General features: G+C 34.6%; 1 protein-coding gene across 7 annotated transcripts in view; it reads left to right on the forward strand.

Annotated features, from left to right (window-relative positions):
• Window positions 1–19,647, forward strand: part of TBC1D19 (TBC1 domain family member 19) — a 140,981-nt gene that overhangs the window by 68,945 nt on the left and 52,389 nt on the right. For all 7 annotated transcript variants that reach the window (XM_058546840.1, XM_058546841.1, XM_058546836.1 and 4 more), the window contains 3 exons: window positions 1,302–1,414; window positions 13,084–13,158; window positions 17,495–17,557. In XM_058546840.1, coding sequence (XP_058402823.1) covers window positions 1,302–1,414; window positions 13,084–13,158; window positions 17,495–17,557 — 251 coding nt within the window. The remainder of the gene's footprint in view (window positions 1–1,301; window positions 1,415–13,083; window positions 13,159–17,494; window positions 17,558–19,647) is intronic.

The following is a 19,647-nucleotide window of genomic DNA, read 5'->3' on the forward strand; positions in this document are numbered from 1 at the left end:
GATGGTTCACTGAAAAGGAAATAGTAAATGCAGACACACATTCCTCAAGGATATTAGCTTAATCCATTCAGCAGTAGAATTTCATTTTAAAATCAAAGAGGCAGGTTCTCTCTTTGATGTACCCACACACTTCTCATTAATGTTAATGGGAGTGTGCTCCTGCATCAGGAGAAGATATAACTGTCACACTTCCCGATGACTGTTCACAATGGTAAGACTTAATAACCGAAGCCAGTCTTAGTATTCTGGGGAATCATTTTTCCCTATCTTTTGAAGATTCTTTTCCTTGTTTTATGAGTCCTATTTATCTTTGAAACATGAATTGCAGATAGTCTTTGTGTTAGAATGAAACTTCTATGACAATTATATTATTATGTTCTAAACTCCCTAGTTCAATTTTTCAAAATCATATTTATTTAAAAGACTTCATTTGTATGATATGACATTTTCATTAAACACAATTGCAAATTAAAGAATATGTTTCATCTCTTTTATTTGATATGATCTCTTTGTTTCTTTTGGTCTGGAAAGAAGAAAATATAAGAAAACAGTACTGTTAGACAAATATCAGCAGTTGTCTAGTATGTCTTTTTTTCTTTTTCATTTTTGTTTGTTTGAGGGGAGGCTTTATTTCCAGATTTAATAACTGGCATTTTCATTACAGAAAATAGAAATGAAAATGAAAGCAAAAGGATAATATGTTAATTTTGTGAACTTAGCTGCTTACGAATAATATTGGGCCTTCTTAAAGAGTTATCAGATCTTTTTTGTTTTTACTTCTGAAAAAAGTCCCTCTTTTCTGTTGATTTTGACAGATAGCTAAGAAGTCATCTAATAGGATAGATATCTTATATCATGTATAATTCTTAGCCATAATACTTCAAATTCCATGCTACTTCCAAATACTACAACATTCATGACTTAGTATAATATGCATAAGAAATTTAGGGTTTCTGTTGATATGACTTTACTGGATCAAGGAATCCAAAAATTAATATGTATATGCATCACTAGTTTCAGATCCGTGGAGCTATAGTTAGAGCAAAGTGATCTCAAGGTACCTACATTAAAAACTTTTAGCAAGTAGGGTAGGAGGTGGAGGAGGTTAGGCTTGAAACTTAATAGGACTGTAAATAGGGCCACATCAAAATTCAGAGAGTAAAAGAAGGTTGTCAAGACATGATGTACTTATGTTAGATATAAAGATGAAATGTTAGCTTCCTAAAGATTTTAGTTAAAGATTTCAGTGTTATTTCTTACATTATGAATTTTCTAATGAGATTTTAATATACTTTTGACAGTTCTAGCAGAACAAGATAGTGCTGCTGCTCAACAGTATGTCAGACAAGGAAGTCCCACAGCTCTGAGAGCTGAATTATGGGCTCTCATTTTGAATATTTCCAGTCAACCTGAGGTAAGAAGAAAAAAGGATGGGCCAAATTTGAGCTATTGATATTTATTTTTCAAAGATAAGTTATTCAAAATAGAAATACTTTTGTTTCTTAGTCCAATATTTATCCCTTTTTGTATTTTCAAACTCACTGTAATTTTGAGTTCTAAGACAAGGCTAACATAATTGAATCACTGTGCTCAACACAGAAGTTTTTGTTATTAACAATTATTTGGATGGTGTGAACTTATACCTACAACAGAACAATAAGTAAAATTTGAAGAAATGGAGTCTGCCAGTTTAGATCAGTGAAGATATATGGTAGAATTGGAGTGTTAGAATAAGGGGAAATAGAGACGCGCAACTCAGTATACATAAATGAGTACATTGTCACCACAGTTACTTTTGAAATATGCACTATTTTTATGGTTCTAAAAATTGACAGATTTTGTAGGAATATTATTTTTCTAAGTATCAGAACATTTTATTTTAAGAAGTATAAGTGAATATGAAGAAAAATCACCAACAGATAGGTAATAGATTCAATAAAGAAAAATTATGTAAGACATTGATTCTTTTTGCAATATTCTTAGTGGGTATTTTTTTTTTTTTTTTTGCTTAAGCCCATTGATCATATAAGTCATCTATTTAAAGATTTTAATAAATAGCAAACTAATAGTTCCCTAGCCTAGTGGTTAAAAGCATGGGTTTTGGAATCATATAGACCTGGTTTCAATTCCTAGCTCCCCCAACTTATTTGAAATATGTCGTTAAGTTTCTTCAAACCTCAATTTACCCATACTTAAATAGAGATAATATTTATATCACAGAGTGGTTGTGAGAATTAAATGAAATAATGTATGTGAGTCTTTTAACACAGTGCCTGACATAAATGGTCACCATTAATGGTAGTAATAATAATAATTACATATTAGATATAGTTATGTTATAGATTAATTATAATTTTTAATAATACAGTTTTTAAAGAAAATCAAACATTATTAATATCTATTATAAAAACCGTACCTCTAACTTTTGCAAGTTATGTATGCATGCGTGTGTGTGTGTGTTTGTGTATTTTAAATCTCCCTCTGTGAACAGCACTGTCAAAAATCACTTGCTTTCTTTTTGAAAGAATAAAACTTGTGATTTATTTCAGAGCAGTTTTAGAAGTAACAGTTTACACCCATTTCAACAACAAATTTAGAATTTCTCCAGAAGTATCATTTTAGAATAAAAGTAGTAATCCCAGATAATGATTGTTTTTTATAATGTTCAAAGGCAGTTTTTACGCTTGAATTTTGGAACTAATAGCCATCTTAATTTTCTAAATGCAAAATGACAAGTTTGTAAATAGAAATTAATATTTTCAGAAAATCAATCTTGATTTTATTGAATAAAACATTTTCCGTCACTTACACTTATTTTTAGCTGTAAAATTATGACCTCAATGAACTATAGCAGTTCCAAAATAATTGTTGCAAGTGGTACATTAGAGGGAGGGTGGCAGAGAGGAAGAGAGGGAGAAACTTAATTCTTATCAAGAATACTTTATCAGAACTTTTTGTTCAATTACTTTTCTGTTACTTAAAAGAAGCTATACATTCAAATGCATCATAGTTGAGGAGTTAGAGAAATAAATGGAATATTTCACATTTTACACCCATAAAGCTATTTTTCAAAATCTTATCTCAATAGAAAGACTTTGGGTATAATGCTTTAAGTTCCTAATAGTTCATTTATTTAGTATTTTTACTAGAAATTATTTAACTTTGATTTTTTTCCTCTTTTTAAGAAAAGGTGTGGTAAGTTTAAAAGGATTGCTTTTATGTATTTTCTTTTCTACAAATCTCTAGGTGCGCATCAAAATATTCATATTTAGGAAACATTATTCATATTTTAAAATTTTTTGCTTAATTTCAGCTAATTAAAGGAAGACAGAAATCTTTCCTATACTTTGCTCTAGGTGCTTGCTTACTGATAAAATTGCCAAGACCAGTTTTAACTTTTAAGATTTTCATTAGTGATTTTATAATCAAGTTCTCTGCGACCTTACCTAGGTCCACAACAATGCCTGACCTTCCTCGATTTTCGTGGTCAGCTCGCCTAGTCTTTACAGTGCCTGTTTCTTACCTTCAGTCTCCTCAACCACTTCTTTTCAGTCTTAGCAAAAGACCGCCGCTTCTCCTGCCCAGAGAAAACAAATCATCATGAGAAACTCATTCAGATTCGTTACACCAAGCCTCTAAACTTGATTGCATCAGCACCTGTTCTTGCTTCCTCTACTTTTACAGCTACACCTTCTGAAAGAAAAGTCTATGGTAGATGCTCCTGCTTCCTTAGTCTCATTAATTACTCAGTCTACCATAGTCTGGCATACACGCCACTGTATGACTATAACTGCCCTACCTAAACTCACAAAGGAACAGTGGACACATTTTAGTGTTTATATCTTCTGCATATGATCCTATCGCCTACTCTGTCCTTGAAATATTCTTAGTCTTTAATTTAGTTCACCCTGTTTTCTTAGTTGTTCTTTCTTTCTTTTTCCTTTTTTTTGGTTTCCATTTGGGTTTCTCTGCTGGACCTGAAGTGCTTGTATTTCCCAGAATTCCATTTTGATCCTCTTTTCATTCCGTACATTTTCCCTGGACCGTCTCGTGCACAAGTTACCTATTCCCTAATGGCTTCCACTCTGTTTTCAACCAAACTTTCTCTTAAGCCTAAAACTTTTATTTCCAGTTGCCTACAGAACTGCAATATGTGTTCTAACAGTATATCAGATGCGTGATATCTAAAAGAAAAGGCATAATATTTAGCTCCGTGTGTTTGGGGTCCTCTGAGAGATGATATATTGTCTCTCTCTGCACCATACTGTTGTCTCCCTGAAAAGGCCGCCTCAGACTTGTGTCTGCTTGGAGACTCCTGCTGTTCTTTCAGACGCAGCTTGCTTCATCCTGTTTTCTGAGAAGCCTTTCTAACATTATCTGCTGTACCTTGTCTTCTCCCAACTCCATCACCACTGCACTTAGATACTTCCTTCTCTCTTGTCCCGTCATACCCAGGACAGGAGCTATGGCCTAAAGACAGAGACACCCATACCATACTTCTTACACCATTTGACTGCCTTCCTTTCTAGATTGAGTACCTGAGGAAAGGGAGTGTTTTCTTCTTCACCATCTGTAATGTCAGTATCTTGTATAGTTTCTAGAAATGGTAGGCTCATCTAAATGTTTAATGAACAATTAACTATAAAATGTTAGGAATGTTCTGTGAGTTCTTTCGTTTCCTGAGAGTATATCTTCTTTTTTCTTTAGTTAAAGAGATAGTGTAAGTCTGCATAAAATACCAAACAAATATATGTACTAAAATTTAAATATTCTCTGATGCTAAAAATTCAGGCTTTGTTTTTCAGAGATTGCTTTTTATAATCATAATTCATTACTCATAAATATCTATATCACCAGAAAGCTCAAATACTTATACAAAATACTCTCTTAAAATATCCATGTTACGTTATTGGTAATTGTTGCATTTTATAAATGCTTATGTATTTTATAGGACAAAATTAAAATATTAATATAAAAATTGTTCCCTATCAAACCCTCATACACAGCTGGTGGGAATGCAAATTGGTGCAGCCTCTATGGAAAATGGTATGGAGATTCCTCAAAGAATTAAAAATAGAGATGCCCTATGATCCAGCCATCCCACTACTGGGAATCTATCCAACGCACCTGAAATCAACAATCCAAAGAGGCTTATGCACCCCTATGTTCATTGCAGCATTATTCACCATAGCCAAGAAGTAGAAGCAACCTAAGTGTCCCTCGACTGACGATTGGATTAAGAAAATGTGGTATATATATACAATGGAATACTACTCAGCCATAAAAAAAGACAAAATCGTCCCATTTGCAACAACATGGATGGGCCTGGAGCGTATTATGTTAAGTGAAATAAGCCAGAAAGAGAAAGACAAACACTGTATGATCTCACTCATATGTGGAATATAAACCAACACATGGACAGAGAAAACTGGACTGTGGTTACCCGGGAAGTGGGGGTGGGGGGTGGGCACAAGGGGTGAAGGGAGTCATATATGGGGTGATGGACAAACAAAAATGTACAACCCAAAATTTCACAATGTTAGAAACCATTAAAACATCAATAAAAAAAAAAAATGACAAAAAAAAAATTGTTCCTTATCACTATAACATTATGTTATAATTTTGACTCTCATATCCCTGTTTTTCCTTCATTTTATATAGATAAGTTACACTAAAAACTATTGAAACCAGACACTACAGACTGGGAATTAGGAGGACTAGTTCAGTCAATAGCTAGTTCTGTCATTTTGGCTAAGACAGTTACTTGACCAAATCTCATTTTCTTAATGTGCAAATAAGGAAAGTAGACTAGATATTTCCAAGGTTCCTTCTAGGTCTCAAATTCTCTGATATGTTTTTCTTTTTTTCTGTAGAATTAAAAGTAGATTTTTGTCAGATGTCTACAGTTATAGACGTTAAATTATTCACAGCATTTTGAAGATGTATTTCTTTATGGAAGCATACTGCACTAAAATTGGAATTTTAATGACTTGCTTTTATTAAAGTATTTATTAGTTTTCTAGCATTGGTCATGAAGGATGTTTATTATTAATTAATAATAATAAGCATTACAAATGCAGTTACAAACAAATTATTATTTAGAATGGCAATTAAAATGAAATTCCCTGTGGGAATTTATGAATTGTAGGTAATAACGCAGATATGAATACATGTTTGCAGTATATTACCTGAAGAAATATTTCCTTTAGTTGATTCTACTTCACTTTTTTATGTTAATATAAATGTAAAGCAAAAATTTTTTAAATAACAAATTAGAATAAATAATAAAATCACGCAAACTGTTCCAAAGCAGTATTTTTTTATTAAGACTTTATGTTTTTTGAGCAGTTTTAGGTTCACAGCAAAATTGAGAGAAGGTACAGAGATCTCTCATATACCCCCTGCCCCGACACATGCATAGCCTCCCCAGTTGTCAACATCCCCCACCAGAGTGGTGCATTTGTTACAACTGATGAATCTACATTGACACATCATAATCCCCCAAAGTCTGATGTTCACCTTAGGGTTCATCTTGCTGTTGTACATTCTGTCGGTTTAGACAAATGTATAATGACAGGTATCTATCGTTATAGTATCACACAGAGTATTTTCCCTGCCCTAAAAATCTTGTGTGTTTCACCTATTCATCTCTTCCCCATCCCCCCACCACGTGGCAACGACTGATCTTTTTACTCTCTCCATAGTTTTGCCTTTTCCAGAATGTCGTATAGCTGGAATCGTATATTATGCAGCCTTTTCAGATTGGCTTCTCTCACTTAGTAGTATGCATTTAAGGTTCCTCCGTGTCTTTTCATGGCTTGACAGCTTGTTTCTTTTTATCACTGAGTAATATTCCATTGTCTGGATGGACCACTGTGTATCTGTTCACCTACTGAAGGACATCATGATTGCTTTCAAGTTTTGGCAATTATGAATAAAGCTGCTGTAAACATCTGCATGCAGGTTTTTCTGTGGACATTAGTTTTCAACTCCTTTGGGTAAATACCAAGGAGTGCAATTGCTGGATTGTATGGTAAGAGAATGTTTAGTTTTGTAAGAAACCACCAAACTATCTTCCAAAGTGGCTATACCATTTTGCACTTCCACCAGCAATGTATGAGAGAACCTGTTGCTCCACATCGTGGCCAGCATTTCGTGTTGTCCATGTTCCAGATTTTGGCCATTCTAATAGGTGTGTAGTGGTATCTCGTTGTTTTAATTTGCATTTCCCTGATGACATGTGGAGTATCTTTTCATATGCTTGTTTGCCATCTGTATATCGTCTTTGGTGAGGTATCTGTTAAGGTCTTTGGCCTATTTTTTAATTGGGTTGTTTGTTTTCTTATTGTTGAGCTTGAAGAGTTCTTTGTATATTTTGGATAACAGTTCTTTATCAGATGTCTTTTGCAATTATTTTCTCCTTGTCTGTGGCTTGTCTTCTCATTCTCTTGACATTGTCTTTTGCAGAGCACAAATTTTAAATTTTAGTGAAGCCAGCTTATCCATTATTTCTTTCATGGGTTGTGTCTTTGGTGTTATATCTAAAAAGGCATCACCATATCTAAGGTCATCTAGGTTTTCTCCTATGTTATCTTCTAGGAGTTTTATAGTTTTGCATTTTACGTTTAGGTCTGTGATCCATTTTGAGTTAATTTTTGTAAAGGGTGTAAGGTCTGTTTCTAGAATAATTTTTTTGCAAGTAGACGTGCAGTTGTTTCAGCATCATTTGTTGAAAAGACTGTCTGCCCCCCTGTATGGCCTTTGCTCCATTGTCGATCAGTTGACTATATTTATGTGGGTCTATTTCTGGACTCTGTTATTCTATTCCATTGATTTATTTGTCTCTTCTTTTGACAATACCACACTGTCTTGATTACTATAATTTTACGTAAGTCTTGAAGTGGAGTAGTGTCAGTTCTTTAACTTTATTCTTCTTCAATATTGTGTTGGCTGTTTGGGTCTTTTGCCTTTTCATGTAAACTTTAGAATCAGTTTGTTGATACCCATAAATTAACTTGCTGGGATTTTGATTGGGATTGCATTGAATCTGTGGATCAAGTTGGGAAGAATGCACATCTTGACCATATTGAGTCTTCTTATCTGTGAACATGGAATATCTCTCCATTTATTTAGTTCTTCTTTGATTTTGTTCATCAGAGTTTTGTGGTTTTCCTCATATAGATCTTGTTCATATTTTTGTAGATTTATACCTAAGTTGAAATTATTTCTTGGGGTGCTAATGTAAATGATATTGTGTTTTTAATTTCAAATTCCACTTGTTCATTGCTGGTATATAGGAAACTGATTGAGTTTTGTATATTAACCTTATATCTTGCAACTTTGCTATAATTGCTTATTAGTTCCAGGAGGTTTTTTTTTTTTTTTGTCAAATCTGTTAGATTTTCTACATAGACAATCATGTCATTTGAGAACACAGAGTTTTATTTCGTCCTTTCCTATCTGTATACCTTTTATTTCCTTTTCTTGTCTTATTGCATTAGCTAGAAATTCCAGTATGATGTTGAACAGGAGCAGTGAGAGGGGACATCTTTGCCCTATACCTGATTTTAGGGGTAAATCTTTGAGTTTTATGGCACTAAGTATGAGGTTACCTGTAAGTTTTTTGTAGATATTCTTTATCAAGTTGAGGAAGTTTCCCCCATTCCTAGTTTACTGAGAGTTTTTATTGTGAATGGATGTTGGATTTTGTCAAATGCTTTTTCTGTATATATTGATATGATCATGTGGTTTTTCTTTTTTAGCCTGTTGATGTGCTAGATTACATTAATTGATTTTCAAATGTTGAACTGGCCTTGCAGACCTGAGATAAATCCCACTTGGTCATGGTGTATAATTCTTCTTCTGCATTGTTGGATTCGATTTTTCTAATATTTTGTTGAGGATTTTTGTGTTTATGTTTATGAGAGATATTGGTCTGCAGTTTTCTTTTCTTGTAATGTGTTTGTCTGGTTTTGGTATTAGGGCAATGCTGGCCTCTTAGAATGAGTTAGGCAATATTCCCTCTGCTTCTGTCCTCTGAAAGAGATTGTAGAGGATTGGTAGAATTTCTTTTTTCAATGTTTGGTAGAATTCACCAGTGAACCCCTCTAGGCCTGGTGTTGTCTGTTTTGGAAGGTTATTAATTATTGAATCGGTTACTTTATAGATATAGGCCTATTCAGATTGTCTATTTCTTCTTGTGTGAATTTTGGCAAATTGTGTTGTTCAAGTAATTGGTCCATTTCATCTAGGTTACCAAATTTGTGGGCATAGAGTTGTTAATGGTATTCCTTTATTATCCATTTTAATGTCCACAGGATCTGTGGTGATGTCCCCTCTTTCATTTCTGGTATTAGTAATTTGTGTCCTCTCTCTTTTTTTTCTTAGTTAGCCTGGCTAGAGGCTCATCAGCATTACGGATCTTTTCAAAGAACCAGCTTTTGGTTTTGATGATTTTTCTCTATTGATTTCCTGTTTTCAATTTTATTTATTTATGCTCTAATTCTTATCATTTCTTTTCTTCTACTTACTTTGGATTTAATTTGCTCTTCTTTTTCTAGTTTCCTCAAGTGGAAACTTAGATTATTGATTTTAGATCTTGCTTGATTTCTAATATATGCATTCAGTCCTATAAATTTCCCTCTAAGCACTGCTCTGACTGCATCCTACAAATTTTGGTGTTACATTTTCATTTTCATGTAGTTTAAAATATTTTTAAATTTCTCTTGAGATTTCTTCTCTGACTCATGCATTATTTAGAAGTGTGTTGTTTAATCTCCACGTATTTGGGGATTTTCCAGTTACCGTTCTGTTATTGATTTCTAGTTTAATTCCATTGTGATCTGAGAGCAGCCATTCTATGATTTCTGTTCTTTCAGATTTGTTGAGGCTGTGTTTTATGACCAGAATGTGGTCTATCTATCTTGGTGAATGTTCTATGCGAACTTGAGAAGCATATGCATTCTGCTGTTGTTGGATGAAGTAGTGCATAGATGTCCATTATATCCAGTTGATTGATGGTGTTGTTGAGTTCAACTTCGTCCTTGTTGATTTTCTGCCTACTTAATCTGTCCATTTCTTATAGAGAAGAGTTAAAGTTTTATTTCAATTGAAAATGCATGGTTTATTTAATAAATGATGCAGATAATTAACCATTCTTTCTAAAAGAAAAACAGACCTTTGCTTACTATATATAAAAGTAGGTTCCAGGTAGATTATAAATATTTAAATTAAAAAATAGCAATTAAAAATATAGGAAAATATTTGTATAAACATGTGGTAGGAGAGCCTTGCTTAAGGCAAGCAAGAAAACCCAAAGCCATAAAGAATTTTTAAAAATTTGTCAATGTATACATAAACAAAAATCAAACAACACATATTATTTTGAAGAAAAAGTATTTGCAACACGGATGACAAAGAGTTAATCCTCATTATAAATAAAAAGTCTGACAAATTAATAAAATAAATATAATCTAATAGAAAATAGGTAAATGTTATGAAAGGCAAATCATTAAAGGGGAAATTCAGATGGCCAGTAAACATATGAAAGGATGTTCAACTTTATGGTTATTTGGGAATGTGCAAATTAACACAACAGTAAGATACCGTTTTTCATCCATGAGAAAGTTAAAAGAGGTGAAGATGTGGATAAACTTGTGCTCTCATGTGTTGTTGCTGGGAATATGAATTGATACTTTTTTGGAAAGTAATCAGGCAATCTGTAGTCCAACTGAAGATATATACAGCCTTCAGCCTGCAATCCTACCTTTGCCAATTTATTCCATAGATAAAAAAGCATATGTGCACAAGGGTATTTATTGCAGTATTATTTGTAGTGACAAACAACTGGAAACAGCCTGTGGCCATCTATAGGGGAATGATTAAATAAATTTTACATCTAGAGCACAGCTATAAAAATATTAAAGTGTATTTAGCTATTAAAAAGAATGAGATAGATGTATATTTGTTAAAATAGAGAGATGACTATGATATATCATTAGGTTAGAAAAGCTGAATAATGAGGTTAGTATGATTCCATTTTATGTTAAAAAATGACAACCAAAACCCTTATTATGATTAGGAGTTTTATATGATTATATATTTGTATAAGCATGGAGAAAGGTATGGAAGAACACAAATTACAAATAATGTTACAAATACAGTATAAAAAACATTAGTTTCTTCAGGAAGGTAGGATGGAAGAAGAAAAGATTATTAACTTTTTCTTTATCCAGCTTTAGATTATTTCACTTATTTTAATCGTCATATATCAATTTATAATTTAAACTTACTTTATTTTTATAAAGAGACATAACTCTAAACTCCTTAGCTTTTCTACTCCCTTCATTAGAAAACATTAAAGTACAATACTAGGCCCTTTGCCGATTGTCAAAGATTAGTATTTGAATTAGGTGCTATTCCTGCCTTTAAGAATGTTCTTTTTTTCTAGCCAGAGAGATGGATTCGATAGGTACAATAGAAGGTAAATAAAATAGTAAAATAATTTTGCTTTGCTTAAGAAATCAAAACATCAGGAATAAGAATGAAATAAGGCTTTTTTATTAAAATTAAAATAACTGAAAATAGCCAGTAGATCCCTAGACTGTCCTTAGGCAAAGAGCACTTTGACTCAAATCAGAGAAGTGTGTATTAAGCATTTTTCAAAATTAAGAAATTATATTTCAGGAAACATATGGTGGGACACCATCCTGCCAAGGCAGCTGCATGCAACAGATACTCTTCTTTATCCCAGACAACCCCATCCCACAACTCTTACTTGTTTGAGAGAATGTCTTCAGAAAGAATCACACAGATTGGTGTGTGCTAATGAAGCCACACAGTGTTGGATGTGGGCAGAAACCAGGGCTCAAGTGCCTGAGAGATGAATGGAGGGATTCGGAGGAACACAGGGGTCAGCTGGAGCAATGAGATGATATTTCCATGTCTCTTTAACACAGCTGCTACCCACCTACCCATTTGATCCTTACTTTCATTTTTTTTTTTTTTACCTTTATTATGAATGCCCTGATCAACTGTTAACCTGATGCTTAACTTGATTACGGTCTCAGTCCCTCCTTCCTCTTTCCCTCTTTTTCCTTTTCTCTCTTTTTCTCTTCCTTTCCATCTTCCCTCTCTTTCTTCAATTTCCTATTCTCTATTAAATTAAATATTAGCCTAATCTTATTGCTGTGTAGAGTTAATAAGATTTTATAGTATTATGGGACCATATTATAATATTAAAAAAACCTGACTTCTTTCATATGCTATACGATTGCTTTTATTACCGAGGGTGATTTAATATGTTTAAATTTTTTTTTATAATAATTTAAATATTAGAAAGGCAGTATAGAGTAGTCCTTCTGGGTTTTTGTATAGGTTCTTGGACCAGGTTTCCTGAGATCAAATCTGTACTACCTTTGTGGCTTTGGACAGCAAGTTATTTTTTTCTCTTGACCTCATATCTCAAATATAAATGGGAATAATAATCACTGAGCTATTTTATTTTGTTGGTATGGGATTAAATAAGCTAACTCATGTATAGTGGGTAAATCAGTTCCTGGCACCTAGTAATTACTTAATAAATGCTATATTTGTTGGGCCGGCCCCATGGCTTAGCGGTTAAGTGTGCGCGCTCCGCTGCTGGCGGCCCGGGTTCGGATCCCCGGGCGTGCACCAACACACTGCTTCTCAGGCCATGCTGAGGCCGTGTCCCACATACAGCAACTAGAAGGATGTGCAGCTATGACATACAACTATCTACTGGGGCTTTGGGGGGAAAAAATAAATAAATAAAATCTTAAAAAAAAAAATACTATATTTGCTATTAAAGTTAAATTTAGTTAATCAATTTAGAAAACATTGATTGAGTATGTACCAGGTGCCAGATCTGATCCCAAGTGATGAGGTTAGGTATAGTTATTGAGCGTCTACTATTGGACAAACATGAAGAATGCAGTAGTGAATAAAATAAAGTCTCTATCCTCTTCGTGTTTATAATACTATTAATGATTATTAAAGTTTGAGGCTGACTTAATAAATGTGATTGACCTTTAATTTTTTTGTTTGTTTTACTTTTAAATCTAGGATATCTTATATTATGAACAGCTTAAGACCAATGTGATACAACATGACCTTTTGGTGGACAGTCTAATTTATAAAGTAAGTAAAAGTGTGCATAGTTTTCCATTTCATTAATATCGTTAAACAATTATTGAGAATCTTCAGCATGCAGAGCCTGCACTGTATATGCTGCTAGTACACATTAACCTTGCAAAATAATTTGAAGTGATCATTATGCTTACAAAATTAAGGTTAACCTTCAAAATTTGTAGTTTCCATTCAATATTATCTTCTTTCCCTTTGATGCTGTCCTCATGGACTTTGCCTGGTCCTCCCATTTTTTTGATTAAGAGAATGGTAAGCATTACTTGTCCTTATAAATTCAAGTTTTCCACACAAACTAAATAAAAAAGCAACTGAAAGGAAAATCAGACTATAATATGTTATCTTATTTATCTCATGATTCTTTAGGTCCTACTTGTTTATTCTCTTGTGTTGAAGTCATTCTGTATTTTTAATTTTTTCTGGTTTCTAGACATATGGGTGAGCACGTCTCAAATTTTATGATAGGGACACATTGAGTTTTTGTCTCCAGGCATCTGATATCAAGTTGAGAGTTGAGATGTAGATGCTGTAAGGATGATATAGGATATGACTGATTCTGGATTAATCATTAGGCTGTTTAAAAGACTTGGATTTTATTTTATTTTATTTTTTAAAAATTTTTTGTTTAGTGCAGTAACATTGGTTTATAACATTGTATAAATTTCAGGTGTACATCATTATACTTCTATTTCTGCATAGATTACATCATGTTCACCACCCAAATACTAATTACAACCCATTACCACACACATGTGCCGAATTATCCCTTTCGCCTTCCTCCCTCCCCCTTTCCCCTCTGGTAACCACCAATCCAATCTCTGTCTCTGTGTGTTTGTTTGTTGTTGTTATTATCTACTACTTAATGAGTGAGATCATATGGTATTTGACCTTCTCTCTCTGACTTATTTCACTTTGCATAATACCCTCAATGTCCATCCATGTTGTCACAAATGGCTGGATTTCATCGTTTCTTATGGCTAAGTAGTATTCCATTGTGTATATATACCACATCTTCTTTATCCATTCGTCCCTTGATGGGCACTTAGGTTGCTTCCAAGTCTTGGCTATTGTGAATAACGCTGCAGTGAACACAGGGGTGCATGTATCTTTACACACTGGTGTTTTCCAGTTCTTTGGATAAATACTCGGCAGTGGAATAGCTGGATCATATGGTAGTTCTATTCTTAATTTTTTGAGGAATCTCCATACTGTTTTCCATAGTGGCTGCACCAGTTTGCACTCCCACCAGCAGTGTATGAGAGTTCCTTTCTCTCCACATCCTCTCCAACACTTGTTGTTTCCTGTCTAAAAGACTTGGATTTTAAATTTAGAACTTGTAAGGTAGAGGAAAAGGGCATATTATTCCAGGTCTCAGAAATGGAGGAGAGAAGATTGCACACGGAGGACCTGAAGATTTGTCTGGGTGGAACATGATCAAGGTTAATAATAACAACAACTACTAGCATTTAATGACTGCTTACTATGTGCCATACAGTGTCCCAAACTCTTTACATAGATTGTCATTTGATCCTGACAGCTACCTTAAGAACAGCAGATACCAGCATTTAACCCATAAATGATAAATGCATTTTTTTCCTGGAAAAAAAACTTGGATTCTGCAAAATCATGCATTAAAAATAATAGAGCTTATGGGAAAAATGGGGTTGGGGTAGTTTTTGCAACTTTGTAACCAGAATACTAACAAAAACAATAATTGGTAGCTTGGGAGGTGAATTGGACAGCTCAGGCAGCTGTTCCCGCAGGATCTATTAAAAATTTACAAAAATAATAAAGTAGAAATGCTAAAATAATGCAGATGGAAGTGAGGCGCTGGCCGCTGGAGCTGCTGTTAAGGTGGGCACAAGAGGAAGTTCAGCCACTAAGATGTGCAAGACTGGAGGTGTGCCTCTCTGGAGAGGGAGCTTGCAGTGTGGTCATTCATTTTTAATTTTCTTCATATACAGTTATAAGGGCTTGTGCCTGTGCAGCACCTAACCCGAGGGCTTTTTCCTTTCCTGCTGAAGGTTATAATTCTACTCGTGCTGTTCTGGCTCCCCCTTTATAAAGAAAAATTGCATACTAACCAACACAATTTCCATATTATACTGACATCTTTCCTTTACTTACCAGCCACATATTGACACACGTGTTTCAGCAAAACAGGAAGTACTATTATTTTACCATTTTACAGATGAGAGAACTGAGATAAAGAAATATTAAAGAAATTTGTTTAAATTCACATATTAAGTAGCGAGGCCAAGATGTGAACCTAGGTAATCTGACTTCACAACTGTACTTTTTTTTTTTTTTTTTTTTTTTTTGTGAGGAGATCAGCCCTGAGCTAACATCCGCCAATCCTCCTCTTTTTTTGCTGAGGAAGACGGCCCTGGGCTAACATCGGTGCCTATCTTCCTCTACTTTATATGGGACACCGCCACAGCATGGCTTACCAAGCAGTGCGTCGGTGCGCGCCCGGGATCCGAACCAGCGAACCCCGGGCCGCCGCAGCGGAGCGCGCGCACTTAACCGCTTGCGCCACCGGGCCAGCCCCCACAACTGTACTTTTAATTGCTACGCTCTATAGACAGCAAAGATGAGGAGAGTTAAGAGGATACAGTCTTTGGTAAAAAGTCTTGACTCTCACAAAGGTTGTACATAGATTTGGATCACAGACACTACTCTTAACTTTTGGGTCAAATGATCATGCTCAGTGGATTGTTTTAGCAACAGCATAAGAGATCTTTTGAGCTTTAAGACCTTCAGCCTCTTTTCTGTTAAAATGAGAGAAGACTCACAAGAGAAGAAATTCAGAAAAGCAGCGATGCTGGGGTGAGAGTTCTCTTTGCTGCCAACATGAATTTCAGTCTGAGTCAGTAAAGAAAATCTGCTATGAGAAAGAGGTCAACAGTTGTGGCTGAAGAATTGAATATAAGTTTTGGTAAAATCAATCCTGACTGTCCACAACATGAGTGTTTTTAGGAAGATAACTGTCTCTGGTTGTTCCTGACTTGTGTTAGTTGAGCTCTGCTGATCTTATTGGAACAACTCCAAACATTATTAAAGTCAGCCCTCGAGGGAATGGGCATTTAAAAAACTTATTTGAAGTTTCATTATGGCTCCCTTGGCAAAAACTCATTTGTAATTTAAGTGAAAATAAAGTAAAATTATTTTAGTGGTTAAAGGAATGAAAAGAACAAGGCAATACTAAATACAGATCATCATCAAACCCTCCGTAAGCTAAATTACTAAATGGTTCTCTCTGGACCAGTTGTTTTTTTTCTTTTTTCACAAACTTGCCTTGTATCCACACCTTCTGCAGTTTTCCACCACTTACTATGATTTGACAGTTTATACCAGCGTTTTACAACCTTTCTTCATTATTACCCCCTTAAAGAGAAAAATTAATTAATTTTTATTCAATATGAAAAATTAAATACCAAAGAATAAGATTTTGTTGGATAGAGATGAGCTTTGGAGGTCCATAAACCATGGTAATACATACAATCTTTTGGTCCCCACGAACCAGTTCTCTCGCCCTTAGAGGCAATATCATCCCTGTTGAGAATGCATGATCTCTACCTCTGCCCATGTTGTCTTCTGACTTAGAAGACTGGCCTCTTTCTTGTCTCTTAATCTGTGTCTTTGAGTTTTTTCCAGCCTTAGCACACATTCACTACCTCCAGAGTCATCCATGGCTCATTTCATCCTCCCCTGATTGCCACTTTGCTCAACAGCCGAGTTGAATTTTGTAGATTGAGCAATATTATCATGGATTTCTGCAATATTTCTTGTTAATTGTTCCCATATTTCTACTATGTGTGTTTTCTTGCTGGTGAGACTGTAGACTTCTTGAAGATAAACATTGTCTTCTTTGTTTGTTTGTGGGGTCATAAGCAATGACTTGCAAGTGAATAATCACAAAGGCATGGAAGATTTTTGGTATTTTGAGGGAATGGCAAGCATGTGGACTTGAACAGTGGAGGCTGAGATTGGAACAGTAATTTGGGGCCAGATTGTTATGGTTGCTTCTGGATGTTATGATTGCATCACTTTTCCAACTTTAAGACACCTAAATATTAGATTAAAAGGAGATAAAATTGAAATAATAAGAAATTACTAATGGACCCTAAAAAAGTGTTAGCAATTTGAGGTCAAATAACGTGTCATATAAATTATTCAAGTAAATATATAGCAGTAATAAAATCTAATTGAGAAGTTTATAATCATACATAATAAAATCATTGCAGTATTGTTTCTAGAAATTGCATTTGTGCTTTAGTACTATAGACAAATTTAAGTTCACTTCAGTACTCTCTACTTTTAATTATAGGATGTGAAGTTGACAGCAAGCAATGATGACTATTATTTTGTATTTGAAGATTATTTATATCAGGTAAGTTGAAAAATTAAAATATATAATGAACTCAGGATACTTTAGGAGATATCTGTGTTGTTAACTGAATCCTCCTGAAATCCAAACCATGTTTATTTTTTATCAAATTAAATGTTCTAAGTTTGGGATAAGGTCAACTTTTGTTCTAACATGGGATTAGATGGGAGAACAAGACTTCCCAAATGAAGGTTTGGACCGTTCCTTTTGGTCATATGTGCTACAGCCAGGAGAGAGAGAGGCACAGATTCTTAAGTTGGATGTCAAATTCATATTTAAGCCATCCCAGGATGTTTAGAGAAAGCATTTTGCGTGATACTTTTTTATTAAAGGTATTGAATAATTAAATGTTTTGAAATCTGTCTGAAGTGTCATGATTATTCTTTGATCAATTCATATGCTGATATTGTGGGAGTTTGGATTCTTACCTAGATCTTTTTCATATCTACTAAAATAAAAAGAGTTTATCATAAATAGAAAATAGGTAATTTATATAGAATTGCCTAGATGATGTTCTTTTTTTAAAAGGTCACACATATATATTAATAATTTGATTTTGAGTGAATGTCAATATAAATGTCATGGAGAAATATTTAGATTCCTCATGGCAATCTGCTTGATTAAATGTAAATCAGTCCCAGCTGTTTAGATTAGCAGGTTTCTGTTTGATAATAGTGGTGGTGTGTGTGTTTAAGAAAAAAGAGTTAAATAAGAATCTCTCAAGAAGGTTTAATTAATCATATATTCCAAGAGCTGAAGTCCAAAGACTATAAAATTTACTTATAAAATTGAAATTTGAAATAACCCTAGAAAGAATTTTAAGAGAATTTCAATGATTTCAAATATACCATTATTTTTTTATTTTAAAAAATAAAGATTTAAAATCCCGTTCTTTAATATAAAGTTAGTTATTAATTAAAAGTTGGAAAATACAAAAATCTTCTAAAAGTTTTTTTACTTATGTAGCTAATAGTAGCCCGGTGCCTAAATTCTTAGTATTCAGTAAAATTTTGAATATACAAGTAAAGTTAATGCTTCATTTATATAGTAATGTTAGCCTACTGTTAACCTCTGTACTTAAGAAATGTTGAGTGGAAATTATCACTTCTGGAATGGCAGCATAAGGAGCTCCATGGAACTATACCCAGCAGAAAAACCATAACTGGTGAAAATTATTTTTAAAAACGTTTATTTCAAGTATCCAGAAACTGTCTTAAGGTCACACATCAAGTCTGCAAATGGAAAAACATTTATTCAAGAAAAGCTACTAAAGCCCAATAAGAGCAATCTGTGGCACTCTTTCTCTCCCCTCATCCCCAGATCAGCATGATGGAAGTTCGATTCAGCTGAGTGTGTCTAAGAAGATGGGGCTCCCTTTCCCTCTAGCTTCTAGTCAAGGGCCACAGTATCTCCATAGGAGGGGCAGGTAGACAGTATTTCTTCTACCCATCAACTCTGTGTTGCAGATGCTCAATTCCAGAGGTCCTGACAAATGTTGGTCCTGACAAAAGTTCCCTTCTTCCACCCAGCCTCCACTCATAGGGCAGACCCTGTCCTAAGAGCTCTGCCTGTTCCCAAAAGGCTGAGAACACTGGGCCCCCACTGCCCTCACCCCAGCTTACTCATAGAGTAGAGGTTGCACATTGGGAGAGGCAAGCTGGGAAGATCAGAGGCTACCATCCCCACCCAGTGCCCTTCTCAGAAAGCAAAAGTGTCACTCCAAGAGAAGTCAACCACTGTCCCCACCTCCAGCTCCAGAGCAGTGCCTCAGAGATTTTGCCCAGGAGTAGAGGCAACCATAAGAAAAGAGAGTGCTGAAGCCCTCTTCAAAGAACTGACTTTAAATGAAGTTCGGTAAAGTTCAAGCCTAGTGGGGCTCTCTAAAACAATGGAGACTTTAATGGTAGGCAGTTAGCTCCATGAGTAACAAGCTAAACCCTAAACCACCTAGTTTACCTGAGAGACCAGGGATAGAGACAGCGAGGAAGAGTCCCTCTGGGGTCAGAACAGACCTCAAAGACTGGCCTCAAAAATGACTTCTGCAAAGGATTCCAAATTTAATTGTATCAGACTGTGGTACAATTTATGCCTGA

Source organism: Diceros bicornis, chromosome 8 (genome assembly GCF_020826845.1).
Source record: "Diceros bicornis minor isolate mBicDic1 chromosome 8, mDicBic1.mat.cur, whole genome shotgun sequence".
Taxonomy (NCBI): domain Eukaryota; kingdom Metazoa; phylum Chordata; class Mammalia; order Perissodactyla; family Rhinocerotidae; genus Diceros; species Diceros bicornis.